The 22,604-nt window shown below is 40.2% G+C and overlaps 1 protein-coding gene across 1 annotated transcript in view; it reads right to left on the reverse strand.

Annotated features, from left to right (window-relative positions):
- CAMSAP2 (calmodulin regulated spectrin associated protein family member 2) overlaps positions 1-19,943 on the reverse strand; it is a 107,081-nt gene extending 87,138 nt beyond the window's left edge. Inside the window, exon 1 of the mRNA XM_028120290.2 lies at positions 19,805-19,943. Coding sequence (XP_027976091.1) covers positions 19,805-19,943 — 139 coding nt within the window. The remainder of the gene's footprint in view (positions 1-19,804) is intronic.
- Between the last annotated feature and the right edge of the window lie 2,661 nt (positions 19,944-22,604).

Raw genomic sequence — 22,604 nt, forward strand, 5'->3', positions numbered from 1 at the left:
GTTAAGTGACTGCCTTCAGCTCAGGTCATGATCCTGGAGTCCCGGGATTGAGTCCCACATTGGGCTCCCTGCTTAGCAAGGAGTCTGCTTCTCCCTCTGACCCTCCCCCCTCCCATGTGCTCAATCTCTCTCATTCTCTCTCAAATAAATAAAATCTTTAAAAAAAATAAAAAAATATTTTTTCATCAAACAATATTATAGTAATGACTGCATGTTCATTTTATATACCATCATGGTTCTGGAGAAATTCAAGGTATTAGAAATAATCCCTACCTTCAAGAAGCCAATAATAATCTACAAAAAGCCTAGACAGACAAATAAAGTTAAGCAATTCAGAAACAATGAATGATTAGGCACCAAATTAATGAAATTAAGTGCTAAATGAACAATTGTTCTAAATGAACAATTAAAGTGCTTAAAGGTCAAAGCAAGAAGCATCATAGTGGGCTGAGATGACTTCATCTTTAAGAAAAAGTATAGGAAGAATAGACAGAATTTATTTAGCAAAAAAAAAAAAGAGTATCTAAACAGAAGGGGAGAGCCAGGGAGAGAAAGAGAGAGGAAAAGAAGATGTGAAGAGACACCAAATTGAACAATTTGGGTGGAGAAAAGGGTTCATGTAGGATAAGAGTGAGCAGTAAAGCTGGAATGGGAGCCTAGGGATAAGACAAAAGTGGTATCTCTTTTAAGCATGAAGACTTTATACAATAACTAACAAGGAACCACTTACTGTTGAAAAGGAGAAGAGTGACACATTAAGAATGATGTTTACGGGGGTGCTTGGGTGGCTCAGTTCGTTAAGCACCTGACTTCGGCTCAGGTCATGACCTCAGGGTCCTGGGATGGAGCCCCACGTTGGTTTCCTCGCTCAGTGGGAAGTCTGTTTGTCCCTCTGTTCCTACCCCTCCTCGTACACTCACTCTCTCACTCTCTCTCTCTCTCAAATAAATAAGTAAAATCTTAAAAAAAAAAAAAAGAATGATGTTTGGGGACAATTAATCTGGTCTTCAATACTGATAGTGGTAAAAATCAGACACAGATTACAAAGATAAGGAAATGAAATTGGAAAACAGTAGTGAAAACCAAGAAGTAAAAGACATAAAGGACTACTTAATACAAACTCAAAAGGACCCAGGAATAAAGCTAAGAGAGGGGGTAAAGATGGCAAAGACCATTAGGCCTGGGTTACCTGAAAATTCTGGAAGCAAGATCATAAACTCAGTTTTAAACATGCTGATTTGAAATTACAGCAAAAATATCCAAAAAGAAGCTGGGGATATAGGACTCTGGAAAGAGGTCAAGAGTAGATATATCAATTTGGGATTCTGATGACATCTAAAAATATCATCCTCATTTAATAATTGAAAACACTTTTCTACCTTCATAGCTACCTTAACCAGTAGTGAGCCAGTCTTAAACTTAACAACTGCCTCAGCATGATATATAAGCACAGGTATAGATTATAGAACACAGGGTTGGCAAATTAAATCTAGTATCATAGGAACTATATAGAAGTTATTTAGTAGAACAACTCTAAAAGAAAAATTACTTGATTTTAAGATAATTATTGTAAAATGTAGGCCTAATGGATATTTCCTGTAACAATAAAAAAATGACTAATATAGGTGACTTGGTATCTGCACATAAGCTATACAAAGAAAAGTGACTGCTAATTATCAGGATTACAAACTTCTCTACCATACCTGTCATCCATCTAACATTCTTTTACTGCTTTTATATCCATTCTCACACTGATCTTTATAACAACTTGGTGAAAGTGTTAGACAATTAGACAAAATACAAATATATATTAGGAATATACGAATACTTACTAAGGACCTTTATGTGTCAAGACACTGTCCTAAACATGCCTTCTGTCATTCAATATTAACAATTCTCTTGTCCCCATTTTAAAGATAAGGAACCCAAGAAAGGTTATCTTGCCAAGGGCACATATTTGAGAAATGCAGAGTCCTAGCTCCAAATCATCTAGCTAAACAGCTTAAGAAGTAACAACGGTTTGCCAAGATCACTAGGCTAGAAGGTGGAAGACATGCAGCTGAGGGGCTATTTCTATTTTATTATGGCATACCCATAAACCCAAGTTATGAAAGTGCAAGTCTTAAAAAGATCCTAATTCAAGGAAAAGGGAAAGGATCCATAACAAGCCAAAGAATGTTTCACAAACAGAAAAAAAAAAAGCCTAAAACAGATTTTTCCCACCCCCTAAAAGAATGTAGAACTACACACTGAGTATTATAAAACAGGTCACTTGCAAAAACAAGTCTTCAAGCACTAAACATGCTTAAAAGACTTCATTTTGCCAACCATCCAAAACTATTTTAAGTTTGAAATTGTATCACACTGAGAAACAAATGAACTGAAACAGCATTTTAAGAAAACAGACAAAATCAAAGATAAGAGGTTTCACCCTCTCCCTCACCTCCAGAACACAAAAGTTAAGAAATTAATGCGTAAGGAATGGATGAGTGAAACACCACTCCTAGAACTGCAAAGGATAAGAGACGAGTTTTTCTTGTGTGCCAGGACTTAAGCAGAACCTATCTTAATCATGTTATTATAAATCCTGACTAGATCTAAGTTTTGAAATTAACAATCACCTGAAATGCTTGAAGTACAAGGGAGTATTGCTCAAGGTAATTTTCTATAAAGATGGGTTAGTTACTAGCTGCATACATATACCAGCAAATGATACAGATTTCTTTAAAACAATGAAGGGCAGAGAGGCAAGAGGGGAATGCATTTCAGAAATATCACCACGCTCAGTCATGGGAACACTGCCTTATTTTCCAAATCTGAAAAATTATCTCTAAAACAATTATTGAGAGAGAACTAGTTAAGTTTCAAAACTTAACCGCTGATTATCAGGATTACAAACTTCTCTACCATACCTGTCATCCAACTGAAATAAGACATAGACCTTGAACTTGAAATTAACCAAGACATGAAAATGGTCAACAGGAAAAAAAAAAAAAATAGTACCAGTATCAGAGAAAGTTACAATGAGTCATTTTTTACCTATGAAAATGGAAAAATTTTTTTTAAAACCCACTGTTGACAAAAATATACCCTTACACATGACCAAAGAGCAAGGACCATGTCGGTCTTATTCACCAGGATATAAATCCTCAGCTCCTAACTTAATGCCTAGTACATGGTAAGCACTCAATACATATCTGATAAATGAATGAAAATGTTATTTTTTAAAAAATATTAGTCATTAGCCTTGTCCTAAAAGGACTCTAATATTTCAAACCTCCCCTCAACTCCCAGATTCTGTGCTAGTCATCATAATTTACTCCTTGTACCTGTCTTTAAAAACTTTAGAATTATCTCCCTAGGCCACTCTTTACTTCTGCAAAGGAGTGGTGGGGGGTGGGAGGGATGGGGTGGCTGGGTGATAGACATTGGGGAAGGTATGTGCTATGGTGAGCGCTGTGAATTGTGAAAGACTGATGAATCACAGACCTGTATCTCTGAAACAAATAATACGTTATATATTAAAAAAAAAAAAAGTAGTAGGAAGGGAAAAATGAAGGGGGGGGAATAGAAGGGGGAGACGAACCATGAGAGACGATGGACTCTGAGAAACAAACTGAGGGTTCTAGAGGGGAGGGGGTGGGGGGATGGGTTAGCCTGGTGATGGGTATTAAAGAGGGCACGTTCTGCCTGGAGCACTGGGTGTTATACGCAAACAATGAATCATGGAACACTACATCAAAAACTAATGATGTAATATATGGTGATTAACAAAATAAAATTTAAAAAAAAGACTGTTAAAAAAAAAAGAAGTAAAACCTTCAAAACCAAACCTCTTTTCAGTTAACCTACATTCACTGCCATTAGGAGGCAGCATGATATAGTGGGCAAAATTGGGGCTTTTTGAAAATAACGGGCTTTGGATTTAAAAAGATGAGGCTGAATTTTACCAGTGACTTGCTACGGGATTTTTAGTGCAGTAATTAATTTCTCGGAGTTCAAGTTTCTCCATATTCTGCAGATGTACCTCAGCCTCCTCCTCCTCCTCCTTATCCTCCCCCACCTCCCCTCCCCCAAGGGCCCACGATGCTCCAGACATCCAAGTCTTTCTGCTGCTACAGCATGCCCAGTGTGTGCCTTTTGGCCTGTGCACTAGCTCTTCCTTCTGCTTCTAACGTTCCTCCCTCTACCTTCACGTGGACAGCTCATTCCATTCAGATTTCAGCCAAATGTCACCTCTTCATATATACCTTCCCTGACCACCCAGTCATCCTATTTTAATCCTCTATATAGCAGTTATTACTATCCTATAATATATACATTTATTTCTGCCTCTTCCCACTACAATGTAACCTCAAGGAGAGCAGGATACTTCTTTGTCCTGTGTCACTAGCTCCTAGAACAGTGCCTGGAACACAGCAGGCACTCAAATGTTTACTAAAACAACGTAAAGTACCTAAAACAGAGCTTTGCCTTCAAATGAGATGCCAATTAAAAGTGAACTCCCTCTTCCCTTCCACTTACCAAATGATGTGTTAAGTGCTGTTCAGCATTCCTGAGTTTAAATTACCTCTTCCACTCCTCCCACTCCCCTGTGAGACTGAAAGCACCTCTTCTGAGTCCCAGATACTTATAAGCCAGCTAGCCTACTCAACTCTTCACCTGGATGTCACAAAGAAACGCCAAATTCAAAATGGGTGCCAAGTTTCTCACTGACAAGGGGAGTTACAAATATAGGAAGGGACTAGAAGTGAACTAGAAAGATTAGAATGAACTCTGTGGTGTTGGACTAAAATGCAAAGTGTCAGTATGAACACATGGTGTTTTATATCTGTCTATATACAGAGAAAGAAATAGATGTACTTTACGTTATGTATGCATATGTGTGTTTCCTAGCTCTGTCTGCAAACCCCCAGTAGTAATAAGCCTAGCATCTATATCTTGGTTTCTCACTAAAAGGAAAGAAAAGGCGATTTCTAGAGCTGGAGAAGACAAAGTACAAGATGATCTAAGAATGTATTTGTATGTACTTGAGGGGGGGTTGTGTACGTGTGCCAAAAAGAAAGAAAATGTCAGCATATGATGGAGCCATGTCAGAAAGACACAGGATCCAGAAGAAAGGAGATCCCACTGGCTCAATCTGGGACATTATGAACATCAAAATACATAACGATAATAAAGGATTATAACCCACTGAATAAAACAAGAATCAATGAGTCTATCCTGACATAATGAAAAAATAAGCAAAAGAGAAAGAAAACCTCTTTCTTGTTGGAGAACACCAATTAATAAATGGAAAAAAACAACAGTAATAATCAATAGTAATAACTGACTTAAGCAAGAATCATTATTGTATGCTAAAATAGTGGATACAAGCTTGATAAACAGGATATTTCAATTTATCTCCCCATAAATTATTAATTAAAAATGGAATAATAATTTTATGGTGCAGAAACATGGCAGATACCACTTTAACCAAGTGATCAAAGTTAACATCACCAATACCAAAACAAACATTAGGTGTCTCTTGATACGATTTACTGAGGATATAGCATCTCTTCTGTGGTAGTTCTGCCAGATTTGCATAACTTTAATCATGAAGACACTTTAGACAAATCCACATTGACAGTCTATAAAATAACTGGTCTACTGTATTTATAAAACAAAAATTTTAATAAAAGGAAAAATCAACACTGTGGGCTCATACCTTATGGGGTACTGAGAAGAGCAATTTCCTACTTCTTTCCTCTCCCTCTGCCCCACCCACCTCCCTAGCATCATTATATATTAGGGAGGATGTCAAGTTGTTCAATCTTAGGAAGAACAGAGAGTAAGGAAATTCCCTCTGGCTAAACGGCTCTCCTCTGGGGCTGCCTAGATACCAACTGGTTTGTCTCTGGGTGCCTCCCAGGCACTCTTGTCCATGTCCCCTGTGCAATGCAGGGATGGAGCTATATAAGGGGGCAACACAGTATATCTTTTGGTGGAAAGACACGTGGCAACGGCAGCAGTGATGAGAGGGGGGTGCAAGGGTGGGTCAGCCAAGGAGGGGAAGAAAGAGAAGGGAAAAGGACAAGAAAAAAGAAGGCCAAAGAAGATAGCAGGAGGAGGAGCAGGTTGGGAAATGGTCTCCAGTGTGTGGATCTCCATCAATCCTTGTCTGGGAGGAGGTAGGTCTCTGTGCACTTTGTTTTTCTTCATAGTGTCTGGGTATTCTTGTTGGGACACTGCCAGCACCAGCACCCATGCCAGGATCTTATCATCATCCCAGTCATTCAGACCAAAGGCAGAAGGGACAGCTGCTATATAAGGGCCTACACTCCAGAGCAGGGTATAAGAACACAAGAGGGGAGGCAGCCCAGTCAGCTCCTGAAGAGAACTGGCTGCTTGTACCACAGGGTGAAGGAAGTTTGGCAAGAGCTAAGACAATGCCCAGGGAAGGAGCCAGAGGCTCAGCTCAGCATGCAGTTCAGGATGCTCAATCTTTAATAAAAGTGTCAACATCATGAAAGACAAAGACAGACTAAAGAACTATTCCAGGTTAAAGGAGACTAAAGAGACAAGTCAACTAACTGCAATGCATTGATTCTGGATCTTAGAATGGAAAAAAAAAAATAGCAAAAATGACATTAAAACAATTGGCAAATTTGAATTTGGACTGTGGATCAGATAATAATATACCAAAGTTAAGTTTCCTGATTTTTATAATTTTACTGAAATTATATATAAGAAACTGATTCTTCATTTTTGCAGATAGACTGAAATATTTAGGGGTGGGAAACACAATGTCTCTCATGCATTCTCAAACAGTTCAGAAATATTAGGTATGTATGTATGTATACACACATGTATATGCGGGAGGGTGGGAAAGAGAGAAAATGATAAATGGGAAAAATGTTAACAATTGATAAATATGGCTAAAGGATACTTGGAGTTCTTTGTACTATTCTTACATGTTTGAAATTATACTGAAAAAGTTATGAAACCTAAAAATGCCCCAAATCAGTCTTTTTCCCCAAACCTGATCATCTTCCAGCATTCCCCACATCAATGAATGACACCACCATCTATCTAGTTGCACAAGCCAGAAACCTAGGAGTCATCATCAATGCCTCCCTCTCCCTCAAACCCCAGATAAAATCCATCCCCTTCTCACAGTCTCAACTCACATCTCCAGGCTGTCGGTGCTTCCCATGTGAATTACTTCATTTACTCCTAATCGTCTTCACATACCCATTCCTGTCCCTATTTCAAGCCATTCTCTACTACAGCCAGAATTTGCTTACCTCCCATAAGGAAATTTGATCATGTCACACACCACCATGAAACCCTAGGGTTTTGTTGCTGTTGTTGTTTTAATATTTTTTTATTTGACAAAGAGACACAGTGAGAGAGGGAACACAAGCAGGGGGAGCGGGAGAGGGAGAAGCAGGCTTCCCGCGGAACAGGGAGCCCGATGCGGGGCTCGATCCCAGGACCCTGGGATCATGACCTGAGCCAAAGGCAGACGCTTAACGACCGAGCCACCCAGGCGCCCCAACCCTAGGGTTTTCAATGACTTTCAGCACCTTTAAGGATCCTCGGGGCGCCTGGGTTAAGCATCTGCCTTTGGTTTAGGTCATGATCCCACGGTCCTGGGATCGAGCTCCATATCAGGCTCCATGCTCAGAGTCTGCTTCTCCCTCTCCCTCTGCCCCTCCCCCGGCTTGTGCTCTCTAATAAATAAATAATATCTTTAAAAACAAAAGAATTAAAACCCTCCCTCTGACCTTAGAAGGAAGAAATGATCCTGTCCCTACCCACCACCTTGTATTAGACACCCCTGCTAGCCACGTTCAGTTCCTAACAATCACACACCCTTCCAATACAGAACCTTTGCCTTTGTACATTCTGGTCACTATTCAGAATGTTCTTTCTCCCCATTCTTTACCCTTTCAGTTTCTTGGGGGCCAGTCATCCACTCAGTTTGGTGCAATTCCCCTCCCCAATGAAGGGAACAACATAGCATTTGTTCTTCCTGCCCCGTACCTCACTGTAATGTACTTTTACTTTCTAGTCTATTCAATTATAAAAGAATAAGTTTGTGGTTTGTAAAACATAGGTGAAAGTGTAGATAAGTACTAGTAAGCAAGAAGTTTGTTAAACACAGAATTCAAAGAATGTGTTAAATAAAGATCAGTGGTTAGTAATGTGTATGTTAAACAAAAAAGGGATGAAAAAACCCAAAAGATACCTAATATTCATGAGGTATCTAGGCACTTAATATTCATGATATATTCATGAAATATATATAAGGTTCTCAATATTCACGATATAGTAAATATGCACGAGACTAAACAAACAAGAGGTAATGAACACTAAATATACATGAATACTTAAAATCTGTGAGTCCTTAATTTGGCCACCCACTGGTGACACCCATTCTGGCCTATTTGTCCTCTAGGTAACACAAAACCCATGGCTATTCATCAGGCTTCTTGGTAAGCTACAGCTGTGGCAGGCATGCTTATTCCCTGTGTCTCTGTGATAGAGCAAGTGTGTATCACTGGCCTATGTGTCACTATGGGGCTCCTTGTTCAAACTTCAACTCTGGTCCTTGTGACCACACCATCATCATTAGGGAAGGCTAATGCAGCAAGCAGAAAGAGATGGACACATAAACACTGTACATTGCAGGATTCAGGGAGCATGGTTCTCCCTACTTGCGCTCTATCTTAAATGTGTTAACTTACCTCATCTCTTTCTCCTTGCTTCTCACGGTAAAGTGATTTAACAAATCATATGATTTAAGCACTTTAATTTGGTCTGTGAACCCTTCTTTTCTGTGACCTCTGGCGTTTGCCTGGTAGTATACTTGGAGGCTACCATTCATTAAGGTAATTTTCCACAGAAGACAACCATATACTGAACAAAGAGAAGTTTCCTTTTAAAGGAGCTTTCCAGCTAATAAATGAAATCATGATAGTAAGAGAGATAACTAGACACTAAGGGCCTCCTGGCAGAAATATGCACCACCTGTGAAGTATGCCAAAAAATAAGTAAATAAACTTGAATCTATATAATTCTCTAGATCTAACTGCCAATTTATAAGAAACCTGTTAAACAATACTACAGAGATCCAGACTGCAGGAAATTTTAAAGGACAAATACTCAGGTTCCTCCAGTAAATAAATGCAAGCAAAACAAAATGAGATGGAGGAGGAGACTATATATTAAAAAAAAAAACTTAGACATATCAACCAATTACAAAATATTACCCTTATTTGGATACTGACTGGAACAAATGAACTGCAAAAAAAAATAATAATAAATAAAAACAAAAATTTATGAGACAATCAGAGAAATCCTAATACTGATGATACAGAGTGCTCGTGACAGTCTGTGATGATGGTAAGTACCATGGTTATGTTTAAAAAGAGAGTTCCTGACTTTTGGAGATATATACTAATATATTTATAGATGAAATGATACAATGTCTGGGATTTGCTTCAAATAATCAGTGTGGCCAGAAAAAAACCAGTGTAACTGATAAATCAGGATTGGCTATGAGTTGATGGTCATGGAGGCTGGGTGAAGAGTACATGAAAGTTTATTGTCACTGCACATATTTGGTATTTTCTAAAATCAAATGACTTTGTTTGTTTAAAGAGAAAGAAAAAAAGGTGCCTGGGTGGCTCAGTGTTAAGCGGCTGCCTTCAGCTCAGGTCAAGATCCCAGGGTCCTGGGATCGAGCCCCGCATCGGGCTCCCTGCTCCGGGAAGCCTGCTTCTCCCTCTCCCACTCTCCCTGCTTGTGTTCCCTCTCTCGCTGTGTCTCTCTCTGTCAAATAAATAAATAAAATCTTTAAAAAAAGAGAGAGAAAGAAAAAAGAGAAGAGTACAGAACTTTCATTCAGTGATTAGGAAAGAGTTCTGAATACTGTGATACGTGGATGTGAGGCCTGGACCTACTACAGCCATTTGCTTCCGTGAGAGAAGACAGTGGGAGAATGAAACTCACACGTGAAGAAGAGCACAGGTAATGGAATCACAAAGAAATGCAACTGGATCCTTGATCAAATCAGATCAAAAGCTCATCCTACCTCAGAACTTTTTCAGTTATGTAAGCCAATAAATCCTTTGTTCTATAAGCCAATTTGAGATGGATTTTCTGTTACTAGAAGTAAAGATACTTTGACACGATCTCCCATTAACTTTCAACCTACTCTGGTTATGGTTCTGCCTCTACATTCCCCTCAACATGTTTTCGGCCATGTCATCAATAATTTCATCATTGCTAAATCTGACAGAACTTTATGAGACATCCTACTTAATCTGTCTCAGCTGTACCTTATTCTCCTCCACCTCAATGTTCTCTTCTCTATGCCTGAGATTCCACACTCACCTGACTTGCTTTGCTTTCATCATCTCTGGCTACTCTCTGTCTTGCTCCTTTGCTGGCTCTCCTGTCTTGGGTCCCCTTCTCTCTCCTCTATACTTTCCCTCAAAGTGACTGGCAGGTACTTTTTTTACAGCCACTTATGTGTCTCGTCCCAGAGGTCTTCTAAATTCCACATACGAGTTTTCTTTTTTTAAAAAAGATTTTATTTATTAGAGAGAGAAAACAAGTAAGGGGAGGAGCAGAGGGAGAGAGAGAAGCAGGCTCCCCACTGAGCAGGGAGCCCGATGTGGGGCTTGATCCCAGGACCCTGGGACCATGACCGAAGCTGAAGGCAGACGCTTAACCAACTGAGCCACCCAGGCATCCCCCACATATGAATTTTCAAGGGCCTAACACACACACCACAACATTCCTCAAATTCAATGCTGTTCTCTCACACACAATCTCTCTTCCATTGTTCCCTTTCTCAGTAAACAGAAGCAACCTTAACACTCCCCACAATCTCATCTTTGCTTCCACATGTCCAATCAATCACCAAGTCTTATCTTTTACATTCATCCACTTCTTTCCATATCCAGTGCTACCATTCAAATTCAAGGTGTCATCATCTCCCACCTGGACTACAGCTTCCTAATTATCTCCCTCCTTGTAACTCTTGGTCTCCAATACATTTTCTACTTCCAAGAGATCCTTTTTTTTTTAATGTGGTAAAATACACATAACATAAAATTTACCTTTCTAATTTATTTTTAAGAGAGAGAGAGAGAGAGGGACGCCTGGGTGGCTCAGTCAGTTGAGCTTCTGCCTTCGGCTCAGGTCATGATCCCAGAGTCCTGGGATCGAGTCCCACATGGGGCTCCTTGCTTAGTGGAGAGCCTGCTTCTCTCTCTGCCTGCCATTCCCCCTGCTTGTGCTCTTTCTCTCTCTCTTACAAATGAATAAAGTCTTAAAAAAAAAAAAAAAAGAGTGAGATAGAGAGCATGGAGGTGCGGTGGAGGGCAGAGGAAGAGGGAGAGAGAGAATCCTAGACTTGATCTCCGTGACCCTGAGCTGAAACCAAGAGTCGGACTGCTTAACCAACTGAGCCACCCAGCCCCCTACCCCTGATTTAATCATTTTTAATGTACTCCCTCAAGAGAGCTTTTCAAAGACAGACTTCCGATGATGTCACCTAGCTTAAAACAAACTGAGTAGCTCTGGGTCCAGATGGAAAGGAGACTTTTCACTACATCTGTCCTTATATACCTTTTGAGTTTTCAATCTGTGCCTGTCTCACCTACTTAAAAAATATTTTTGTGTCAAAAAGTAAATTTTCAAGATCTTATAATCACAATTTCTAGTATCTGTGTAAAAAAAAAATGGAGGTGGTTAAAAAAAAAGACAGTATTTCTGGCTGTTTCAAAATCTGTTACATTACAAAGTTCTACAAAACTTATGAATTAAGAGAAAAATTAACAAGGTCAGCAACCCCTTTATTTGAATGTCATCAAAAAAGAGAAGGGAAAACGAGAAGACGGCTGAAAAAGAGAATCTTGAGAGTAGCAGAAAATGCCAGCAAAAAAAATGAAACCATCCACAGGTGACTCTCAAAAAACCCAGGGGGTTAGGAGTACCAACTCCACCCCACTCCATGCAGTTAAAAATCTGCATATAACTTCTGACTCCCCAAAAATCTTACTACTAATAGCCTACTGTCAACCAGAAGCCTTACTGATAACAAACAGTGGATAACACATTTTGCATGTTATATTTATTATATACTATATTCTCACAATAATACCTAAGTTTTCTTAATTTTTTTCAGTATTTCCAGGCTACACCGTTCATCTACAAGTTTTTTCAAATTATCACAAACCTCAAAAAAATGTTACAATATATTTCTTGGAAAAAAAAAATACATGTATACATGGATCCATGCAGTTCAAATCCATGTTGTTCAATGGTTAAGTGTACTTTGAAACTTGTATTTGCTGAGGACAGATGTCTTTTGAAATATTTCAAAAGTTTCATCAAATGTCTTTTATTCCAAGAGCCTAAAGTACTTAGAATCTGCATGCAATTCCTATTTTAGAGAGAGAAAATGGTGTGAGGGAGATAACTTTTTAAGATCATACAAATACATTCCCAGGAGCCTATGTTTGTGAAATATGGAGCAGGGAGATGAATGCATTATGTCTGTTAACTGAAATTCCATCTCTTTATCTCAAGAAAATAGGATAGAGATACTTCATAAACCTTACTGGGCATAACACAGCAGAGTACAGCTGTAAGGATTACAGAAAGAGCTCAATGGCCTTCTCTATTGCTATATGCCTAGTCTCTGCTTTATTTTGTCTAGTTTGTAGTGAAAAATATTTTTAATAAAAAGAATTCTTTGAAATTATTCTAAGAAATATAATCCTACTCTACAATGGGAAGCAGAATATCTAAAGGCAGCCTAAGTGTGAGACTGATAAAGTCTAACACTTTGCAATTTATTTTTCTTCTAAAGAACTCAGAGAAGTGTACAAATGTTTATTATCATGACTATTCAGCAAGTAGGGGAACAAAGATTATTTCAGGAAAATGCCCCAGAAAAAAAAAGGGAGCAAGTAGTAGTAGAAGAACTGGAAAGATACTACTGTATAGGCCTTTAATCTAAAATATTTTGATGAAGAGTCAATGTTTAAGAAGAAAAGGAAAAACTGTGTAAGGCTTAGGATGGAAAGTGCTGAATGTCATAAATGAAAACAACTGTTATCTCAGCTAAAGCACAAAGCTTGTCACTACTAATAAATGTGTAATATTTAAGTATTATTATTTATAATTTACCTAAAGAAAAGGTCCATAAGCTAGTCTACATGGAAAACTAGATTCACTGGGAGTGGGAGGAGACTCTGAAATGACACACCAATGCTAAATATATTTTCTATCCCTGTACTAGCTTATCAAATATAAGAAAGATTAAATATACTTTTAAATTTGCAAAACAAATTTAAGACTTACATTTGAAAGGTTTTCATGCATTCTTTTATGCCTTCACTTCCAGTATTATACTATAAAATTGTAATGAACTACAGAAAGCATATAACATAAAGGTTAAAATACAAATTTTAGTATCATAAAGGATTAGACTCCAATTGTGGTTCCACCACTTATAAGCTAGATGATAAAGCCAAGTTACTTAACCTCTCTGTTTCCTCATTAACAAAAAGAGCAAACTACCTAATTTCCTAAATTCTTATCCTCCATTTGAATACTTCTGAAATCAGGATGTCTTACAATTAACTTGGACTTTAATGTATAAAAACCCTTTTTAAATTGCAGGTGTATCTTATAATCTTTATAGCAATGATTCTCAAGTTGGGGTCATTTTGTCCCCCAGGAGACACAGGCAAGGTCTAGACATTTTGGGTTGTCACAGCCAGAGTGGAAGTGAGGGTGGAGAATACTACTGTCAACCAGTGAGTAGAGGCCAGGGATGGTATTAAAATCCTACAACGCATAGGATGGCCCTCCAAAACAAAGAATTAGCCAGCCAATAGTTCCGTGGTTGGGAAATCTTGCTTTAGAGTATAATGGAAGAAATAAAATGGTATCCACTTTAATAGGATTGTTCTTCGAATTAAAAAAATAACAATATAAAATGTTCAAAATTGTACTTAGCACAAAGTATGTTTTCAATAAATTCGTCATAGCAGTTTCTTTTTTAATCCAATGTGCTTAGAATAATTTATCTACAAAGTAAATGCCAAATTCCTTAACCTGGCTCTTCCAACAATTCTGTTCCAATTTACCTTTCAAGCTGGATCTCCCACTTTTCATTACATAAACCTCCTTTAATCCTACTGGTCTATGTTGTTCCACTAACACTACCTTAGTTTCAAAACTCCATGCCTGCACACAAACTATCTCCTCCACCTACAAGGCCCACTCTCCACTCAGCCTGACTCCCTTCAGGGTCATCCAACTACCACCTACACTTCAGAGGTCTTCCTTCACAGTTCACTGAGGCTGAGAGTGTCCTCTCTCCGCCTCTGCTACTTCTCCCTCCTTCTTCATGTCACTGTTCCAGTTACATGGCCCTTATATATTTCCTGAACTCTACTATAGTTACACATGTATCACATCTCCATTACTAGAGCATAAATTCTTAAAAGAATGGCATGGTTTAAAAACCTGTAGGGGTGCCTGACTGGCTCAGACGGTAGAGCATGCAACTCTTGGTCTTGGGGTTGAGAGTTTGACCCCATGTTGGGTGTAGAGATTACTTAAAAAAATAAAATAAAACCTTTCAAAAATAAAAATAAAATTAAAAACTGCAGCATTTGACACTGTTAATAAGACCACCACCTTGAAATTTTTCCTTCCAGGGCCTCAGTATTATTACACTTTCTTAATTCCCTTCCTAAGTCTCTGATTGCTTTAATTCTGCTTCCTTTTCCCCAGTGCTCCCTCCAAAACATTTTAAGTGTTCACTACCCTAAATTCTGTCACCCTCACATCTACTCCAATTTCAGTTGCATTTTATGCACAGAAGACTCTGAAATTATTTCTAGCCTCAACTTCCCAATCATACCCCATACCTACATTTTTAGCTATTGACTTAATTGAATTTTTCAGATTAGATATTTGGCCAATACATCATGTTCAAGGCTTCCAAAAACAAAGGTGACTTCCCATTGCTTTCTCTATCTCTGCCAATGGCATAGCGATTCATCCTCCCAGTCACTAAATCTCAAAAGCTCAGGTAACCTCATCCTCCTTAAAACCTCAGGTGACCTCATCCTTTTATACGTTATCTTTTTATTTCAATCATTTCCCATGAACCCCAAATTCAGTCATTTAGAAATACTAGGGATTATAACTCTGCAACATTTTTTCTACCTTTTATCCCTTTTCCATTAATTTCACTTCTACCCGTATAGTATAGTGGTTAAGAGAATAGACTAAATTCAGATTTCACAAGTTCAGAGCCCAGCTCCATAAACTGAGCGGCTTTGGATAAGTTCTTAAACCTTTGAGCTTCATTTTCCTCATCAGTAATATCGGAATGATTAATAGTTTCCACCTCTTAAGGCTATCATGAGAACTAAAATGATATGACATGCAAATGCTTAATACACAGCAAGTACTTGATAAATACTAGCAGCTTTATTCTCATTTCCACTCTACAATAAGCCTTTCTTGATATCTTGCCTGAACTCCTGCAGTAACTTCCCAAACTGGCCTCTCTGCTATTAGTCTTTCTTACCCACAGTGCTACCCATTGTCATCACAACCTTCACACTTGCCTAAGTCAGAGCTAACATAGGATTCTGACAGCAGAATGTCTTCAGACATACAAAGAAATGTAACAAGGTATATTTATAATAGTAAATGGTATGGAGAGGAGAATGATTAAAAAAAAAGAGAATAATAGTTGATAAAGTTGAAATGATACTAACACTGGGAAGTGGGCCTTAAATTCCATGTTAAGAACTCCAAATTCAAGAATTTCATAAAGAGGGGCGCCTGAGTGGCTCAGATGTTTAAGCATCTGCCTTCGGCTCAGGTCACGATCCCAGAGTCCTGGGATCTAGCACCGCATTGGGCTCCCTGCCTGGCAGGGAGCCTGCTTCTCCCTCTCCCTCTACTGCTCCCCCTACTTGTGCTCTCTTACTCTGTCAAATAAATAAATAAAATCTTAAAAAAAAAAGATTTAAAAAAATGTCATAAAGAGGTGTTGTACCCACCATTTTCCCTAAAAGATTTAAAGGAACAGAACACTGAAAGCAAACCCAGCAATATCATTGCTTAAATGGGTTAAGCTGTTCAAATACAGTAGAGAAAGCATAGCTTAACTTCCTCTTTTGCAATTTGCTTCAAGTAATGAGCATCTGTTTATTAAAATTCATCTAAACAAACTTATTCTTCATTTGATCAAAACTGTATCTGCATTCTTCTACAACATAAACTATTAAGATTTGGGCTATTTGGAATATTTTTAGTGTAATGAGAAGAACATGACACAAAGCTTCCAACGTAAGACTTTGAATAAACACTCCATCTGCTTTCTAGGTATTGCAATACTAGTGCTTTATTTATTTTGTATGGTTCAATAACTTCATTCTACACCCATCGTTGATTTCTAGCTATCGTTTTATTTTTTTTAAGATTTACTTATTTAAGAGAAAGTACAAGCATACCACAAACAGAGGGAAGAACAGAGGGAGAGGGAGACAAGCAGACTGCCTGCTGAGCAGGGAGCCCGAGGTGCAGGGCTTGATCCCAGGACCCTGAGATAATGACCTGAGCCAAAATCAGGAATCGGAAGCCCAACTGGATGAGCCACCCAGGCGCCCCACTAAAATCACTTCTTTAACATTAATATATAGGGTCTTCAGGTATTGATTTAGTTTTTTTCTATGAGAAACTTTCTAACTTTTGGTATATTAAAAAGTAGTAAATTTTAGAACTGTGTATGTTGGAAAAGTCATTTAAAGTGATAGGTAGAGGGGCACCTGGTGGCTCAGTCAATTGAACTTCTGACTCCCAATTTCGGTTCAGGTCATGATCTCAGGATCCTGGGAGCAAGCCCTTCATGGAACCCCGCACTCAGCAGGGAGTCTGCTTGGGATTCTCTCTCCCTTCCTCTCCCTCTGACCCTTCCTCTGCTGCACGTGCTCTCCAACTCTCTCAAATACATAAATAAATCTTTTTTTTTAAGTGATTTTAGTAAATCACAACTTAAAAGTTGGGCTAATTTTTTGAATGATTAACTGAATACTATTAGGTAATACCTTTGAAATATGTTCTCTATTAACACTTGCTGCTTAAGTGTCTGCAGCAAATGAAGACTATTACATCAAAAGAAATGAAACTTTACTTTTTCTCTATTCACTCCATTTAACTGTGGAATGAACAGAACTTTTGAAAGGTTGTTGATTAAAGAATAAAATGTACAAACTAACATTCTCAATAATGTATTAAGTTCTGTTACTAAGTTACCCTCTGAAGGTCTTCTAAGTTTGGTTCTCATTGCATTCTGAGTATGATCTTTTTATCCATTCCAACTGTTGCCAAGGCAAATGTAACCAAGTACCAACAATATTCATCTATACCATTTGAGAGTATGTTAAGATCTGCCCACTCTTTAAAGAAAATAAATAAATAAATAAGACTTCTAACATGTACTATGTGCACATTTTTCACACTCTGCAGAGTGGTGTAAAGAGCAACGACTTCAGAGTCATAAAGACCTGAGCTGGCATGCAGAATCCACCACTTGCCAGATGTTTCATCTTAAACAAATTAAAAGCTCTGAACCTGTTCCCTCATCTGCAAAATGAGAACAGTATCTACCTCGAGGGTTGCGGCAGGAATAAATGAAGCAATGTATTTAAAGTAGTGAGTATACAGTAGGTATGCCCTGCCTCCACCAATGCCGTACCCCTGGGAGTTAGTCAAGTGAAAACTCATCTCTGCCCTTACTAAAAGTATGATAGGAGGAAAGTTGTTTAACCTCTCTGTGCACTGGGGAAAATGGGGGGCATAAACTACCTACAGCACAAAGTTGCTGTGAATCTCTAATGTACAATTTAATGCAAAGCATGACAGATTCCATTGATATTAGATTCCTTTCACTTCCTTCCTTCTTTAAGTGTGTTCAATATGTGTTTCTCAAGTGGTCCAGAATCTAGCAAACTTGCCTGACACATATCCAGAAAGTAGGCCATTTTCTGGTTAGTAGCCTTTGTGGATCAAAGGCAACATTTTGACATCTTGTACTATAAGCATCCTCTCAGTTTCAGAGGGAAAGAAAATATTTTTGTTGTTCCCTCTTCCTTCCATTTTGTACACATTGTTTTTCCACATAGATCATTATGTAAATGTCCCTCTATCTTTTCTAAATACTTAAATAGCTTTCATTTCTCCTCCAAATGGATATTAGCTTCAGTATGCTGCTTATGTTAAAAACAAAATACATCTATTACTCTCACTGCTGATATCAGTGGTGCCAGAAAATAAAAATACACTGACCCTTTGCGCTTCCTCCTATGTTACTCCACACATTTAGTTCCAAATAAATCTTTAAAATGTAAATTATCTCAAAATGAGTTTTAATTATACTTATTCCTAATGCCAGTTTTAAAACCTTAACATCTTTCTACTTCAATATCAAAGTACAAGAACTTAAATAAAACAAAAGTTGTCATAAACATAAAATCATGTTCAAGTTTCCCTCAAACTAATTCGAATAATTTTCCAAACACTGAGATTCATTTGCTAGTTAACATGTGCAGCTCTGAAAACATTCAGTTATGGATGATGTTTAAGAGGAATGAATTAAACGATTAACTCCCATATTTTCAGTCTTCAAAGTAGAAATAAGCCATTCTCCTCCCACAAAAACAAACAAAAAAAACCAAAAGAACCCTTACATTTAACATCTGGAGAAAAGTCTGCAAATACTAAGGAACTTTTCTACAAATATTTTACACATCTAAAATTTATTAACCGGGACACAAAATCTTACAAAATGATTCTTGAAGTTATCAGACAAAATTTCCTTACACCAACATCTTCCTATGAAAAGCTCTCTAATTTTTTCAGAGCTCTACAACATGGGCTCCTGAAGCAACAGCTAAGGAATTACAACAGGAGGCCCTTTTCCTGTTATTTTGCAAAGACTGGATAACGGAGAGAATGTTTAATTGCTACTGCACCTACAATCTGTGCCAACAGCACATGCCCTCAAAAAAACTCTATTAAAAAAAAAAAAAATCCCACAGTAGCCACTGTTTCTCTTAATTTATGAAGCCAAAATACGTTTGGCAAAAGGAGTATGTCTCACTAATAGGAAATGAAAATGGCATCCCACAATCAGCAGGCTAAATATTGGTTTTAAATAAATGGTTTAATAGAGCCTGGAATGTGTACAGAAGGATGATATAGGCTTTAAGAATGACAACAAAAATTAACACTGTACTTCGACACAGGCCACCTTACATTCTAGGGAGCCTGAACAGCAGCCATCATTACAAATGTCAAAATCAATACAGTACTATGTGCCATACAGCTTCTTCCGATAATAAAGAAACCAACTCAAATTTCTTGGTGGTATAATCACAGTTATGACTGAGGGGTAAATGTATGCAACACAATGAGGAAAATACCACAAAATAAAACCACCCTATGTAAAAACATGATAAAATAGCTTGCTGAAAAAAAAAAAAACACGTTTGCTATCCAATAAAAGAAATCTGGGTAAATCCCACCTGACCAAGGGCACTTGATTTAAGACCAAAGCTGCTTTATTTCTCCTTTCGTTTTTGTCTTCCCAGTCCCCCATCATCACCCTGAACCTGTGCGAGAAGACACGGAGGGGCATCCCATGATCGGAAACAAAAAACCGGCATGTGTACATCCTAAGGAGGAAGAGGGAAGGGAAGACACCACTTACCTGTTCCAAAGGCTTTGGCCACCAGCCAGGCCAGATTGCAGGCGATTTTGGCCCTGGAGAAATCATAGTGGTCAAAGGGCTTGATGGCTGGAACAATGAACGTCTTTTTCATCTCCCTGGGGTCTGCAGCATCCCCCATCTTTCACGGCGGCTCCTCGGGATGTCCGGGCTCTAACCTTCACATGGTGTGGCCTCGCCGCCGCGGGGGTCGGGATGGGAGGAGGGAAGAGCTCAAACCATCGGGGCCGGGGCGAGGCCCGCCCGGGCGGCGACTGGGGAGGAGAAGCTCAGCTGTCCGCGCCGCGAGCCTGCCGCCTCCCGCGGGAGCCGCCGCCGCTCCTCCCGGGCATAGGAATGTGACGGCGCAGCGTCCGTCCGTCCGTCCGTCCGCCCGCCCCCCCGCCCCGCGCCGGCGCCCCGCCGAGCCACCCGCCCCGCGAGCGCGCGTGTGAGCGAGGCCGCCTCCCCTTTGTCTCCGTTTAGTCACACGGGCTTGGGGGGAGGGGGGGAGGCTGGAAGGGCCCGGAATTTTAAGGTGGGGGGGGAAGGCTTTAACAATCACGTTGTGGAAAATGTCCCCGCCATCGCGGTGCCCGCACGCCCCCGCCTCCCGCTTCCTTTCCCTCGGAGCGGGGAGACCCCCTCAGGCCCCGGCGGGTGAAGGGACGAGCCGGGCGCGCGGGACAGGGGCGCCTCCCGCCCCACAGCGCAGCCCGGTCGGGGGCCGCCGGAGACGGAGCGGAGAAAAACGTCAAAATCACTGCGGCTCCCAGGCCGCCAGCGGCCCGGCCCCTCCTCTGCGCTCCCCTCCCGTCGCCGTCTCCTCCTTCTCCGGCCGCCGCCTCCCGGGCCTTCCTCCCTGCGGACGGCGAAGGCGGCGGCCCGCGAGAGGCCGTAAATCCCACGCTCTCGGTCCTGTCCTTATCAGTTCTGCCCTTGTATTTTTTCCCCCCTCCTGCCGCTCGGCTCGGTCGCTCCCCGTCAGCCGCCGCCGCCGCTGCGGTTTTCCGGCTGCCGCACTGGATGGAGTGAGCAGATGCGGGCACTGAGCATGCGCCCCGGCGCCGCTCCGGCCTGCGCCCCCGCCCCGCTTCCCTCCGGCCGCAGAGATCGCTGCCGCCCGCCCGGCTGGCCCTCTGAGCATGCCCAGCCCCGCTCCCCGCCCGCGCCCGGGCTTCGGTGCGGCTGTTTTTTAATCATCACTTAGGAGTGCTCGCCTGAGTGGACATCCTCCTCGTCCCTGGCGTTTGGCCGCCGCTGCTTACACCGCTGAAAGAGGAAAGGGAAGGGAGGAAGGGGAGAGAAGGGCCTAGCAATAGCGCTCGTATTTCAGCTACACAGTGGTTAAGCAGAGAGAACTGATGTTTATTAAAATGCTTGCTATGGGACACACACTTTGCTGCGAGGCTGATGTGCATAAAGCCTATTTAGAACTCGAAGTGGCTCTAAGGGTTAGGTGTTAACGCTGGTTGACCATTAGAGAGAATGGTTGAAATTAGAGAGATAAATTGAGTTGATGGAGTTGATTGAGTCACACGTGGGGGCTTAACCAGGACTGAGAACCTGCGAAGCCCCAAACCTGTATTAATTTCATTACATCAAAATCCTTTTCTTGACTCAGTGCTCTCCATTTAAGCACTCGCACCAAGTGAGGGAGCGCATCCACCGATGCCTCCCCGTTTCCTCCAAATAAAGCATAAATTCTTTCACACAGCAAACTGCCACTCACCATGATCTGGTATCTACAAACCTGTATGGCTTCATTTATCAGAGCCGCTCTCCGTTTTCCCAAAAGGGCATGTTTTCTACAAGGTCTCTGCGTCGTTGCTCAGGATGGTACCTCTGTCCACCTGGCTTACTCCTACTTCATAGTAATCACTTCCTGCAAGAAGCCTTCCCAGATAGCTCCTGACACATCCCTCAGTGCTGTCACATAGGTTCCCCTACTGTTCCCAGAGCACCCGGTTCTTATATCTGTCATAGCATTTGCCACACTGTATCATCAGTGTGTCTTTCGTCTGTCTTTCCTACTGGTGACAAGGTCTATCTCCAGCACCTGTTTACTGCTCAGCCCATAGTAGTTGCTCAATTAACCTTTAGGGACTAAGAATGGATGTCATTGTTAGTTAACATTTAAGTGATGTAACTCACTAATTCCTCACAATTTCTCATTTAAAACATTATCTAATTTTAATTATTGAAAAATCATGTATCTTCATTTTTCAGATGAGAAAAGCTCAGAAAAATTTTAAAATTACCCTGTATCACACAACAAATAAACTGGCAGATCCAAGGTTTGAACCTAGGATGGTCTTACTCCAAAGCCCATGTTTTAACTACGAGGGCCTCCCTGATATTACCTGCCCTTAAGATAAAAGCAAGACATAGAAAGTATGAGGGGAAGGGCATTGGACCCTAGCCCCACCAGCAAGTAGGCCCTTTTGATCCTGTTTAATCCCTACGATTACTCCACCCTGAACCTACTAGGGCACTACAGACATGTCTTGCAAACAACGTGGGCCAGGAAAAGAATGTGAGTGAGAAGAATACACCACAAGTTGGTTGATGTCATTTTTCAATAATTTAATGAATATTAAGAAAGTATCCCTCAGAGGCAAGGCCCTTTGCTAGGTCACATAGGGGATAATAAAATTAACATCTGGATAATAGTTTACAAAGCACATTCATATGACTACCTAATTTTCATATTCATTCTGTGAAATAGGCATTATTATCTTGCAATTCTAGATGCAGGACTGAGGGTCATAGAGATTAAGTTGCATGGCCAAGATTTCATGGT

The sequence above is a fragment of the Eumetopias jubatus genome, unplaced genomic scaffold (genome assembly GCF_037043125.1).
Source record: "Eumetopias jubatus isolate StellerSeaLion01/CBP00866 unplaced genomic scaffold, mEumJub1_p1.0 scaffold_12, whole genome shotgun sequence".
Lineage (NCBI taxonomy): Eukaryota > Metazoa > Chordata > Mammalia > Carnivora > Otariidae > Eumetopias > Eumetopias jubatus.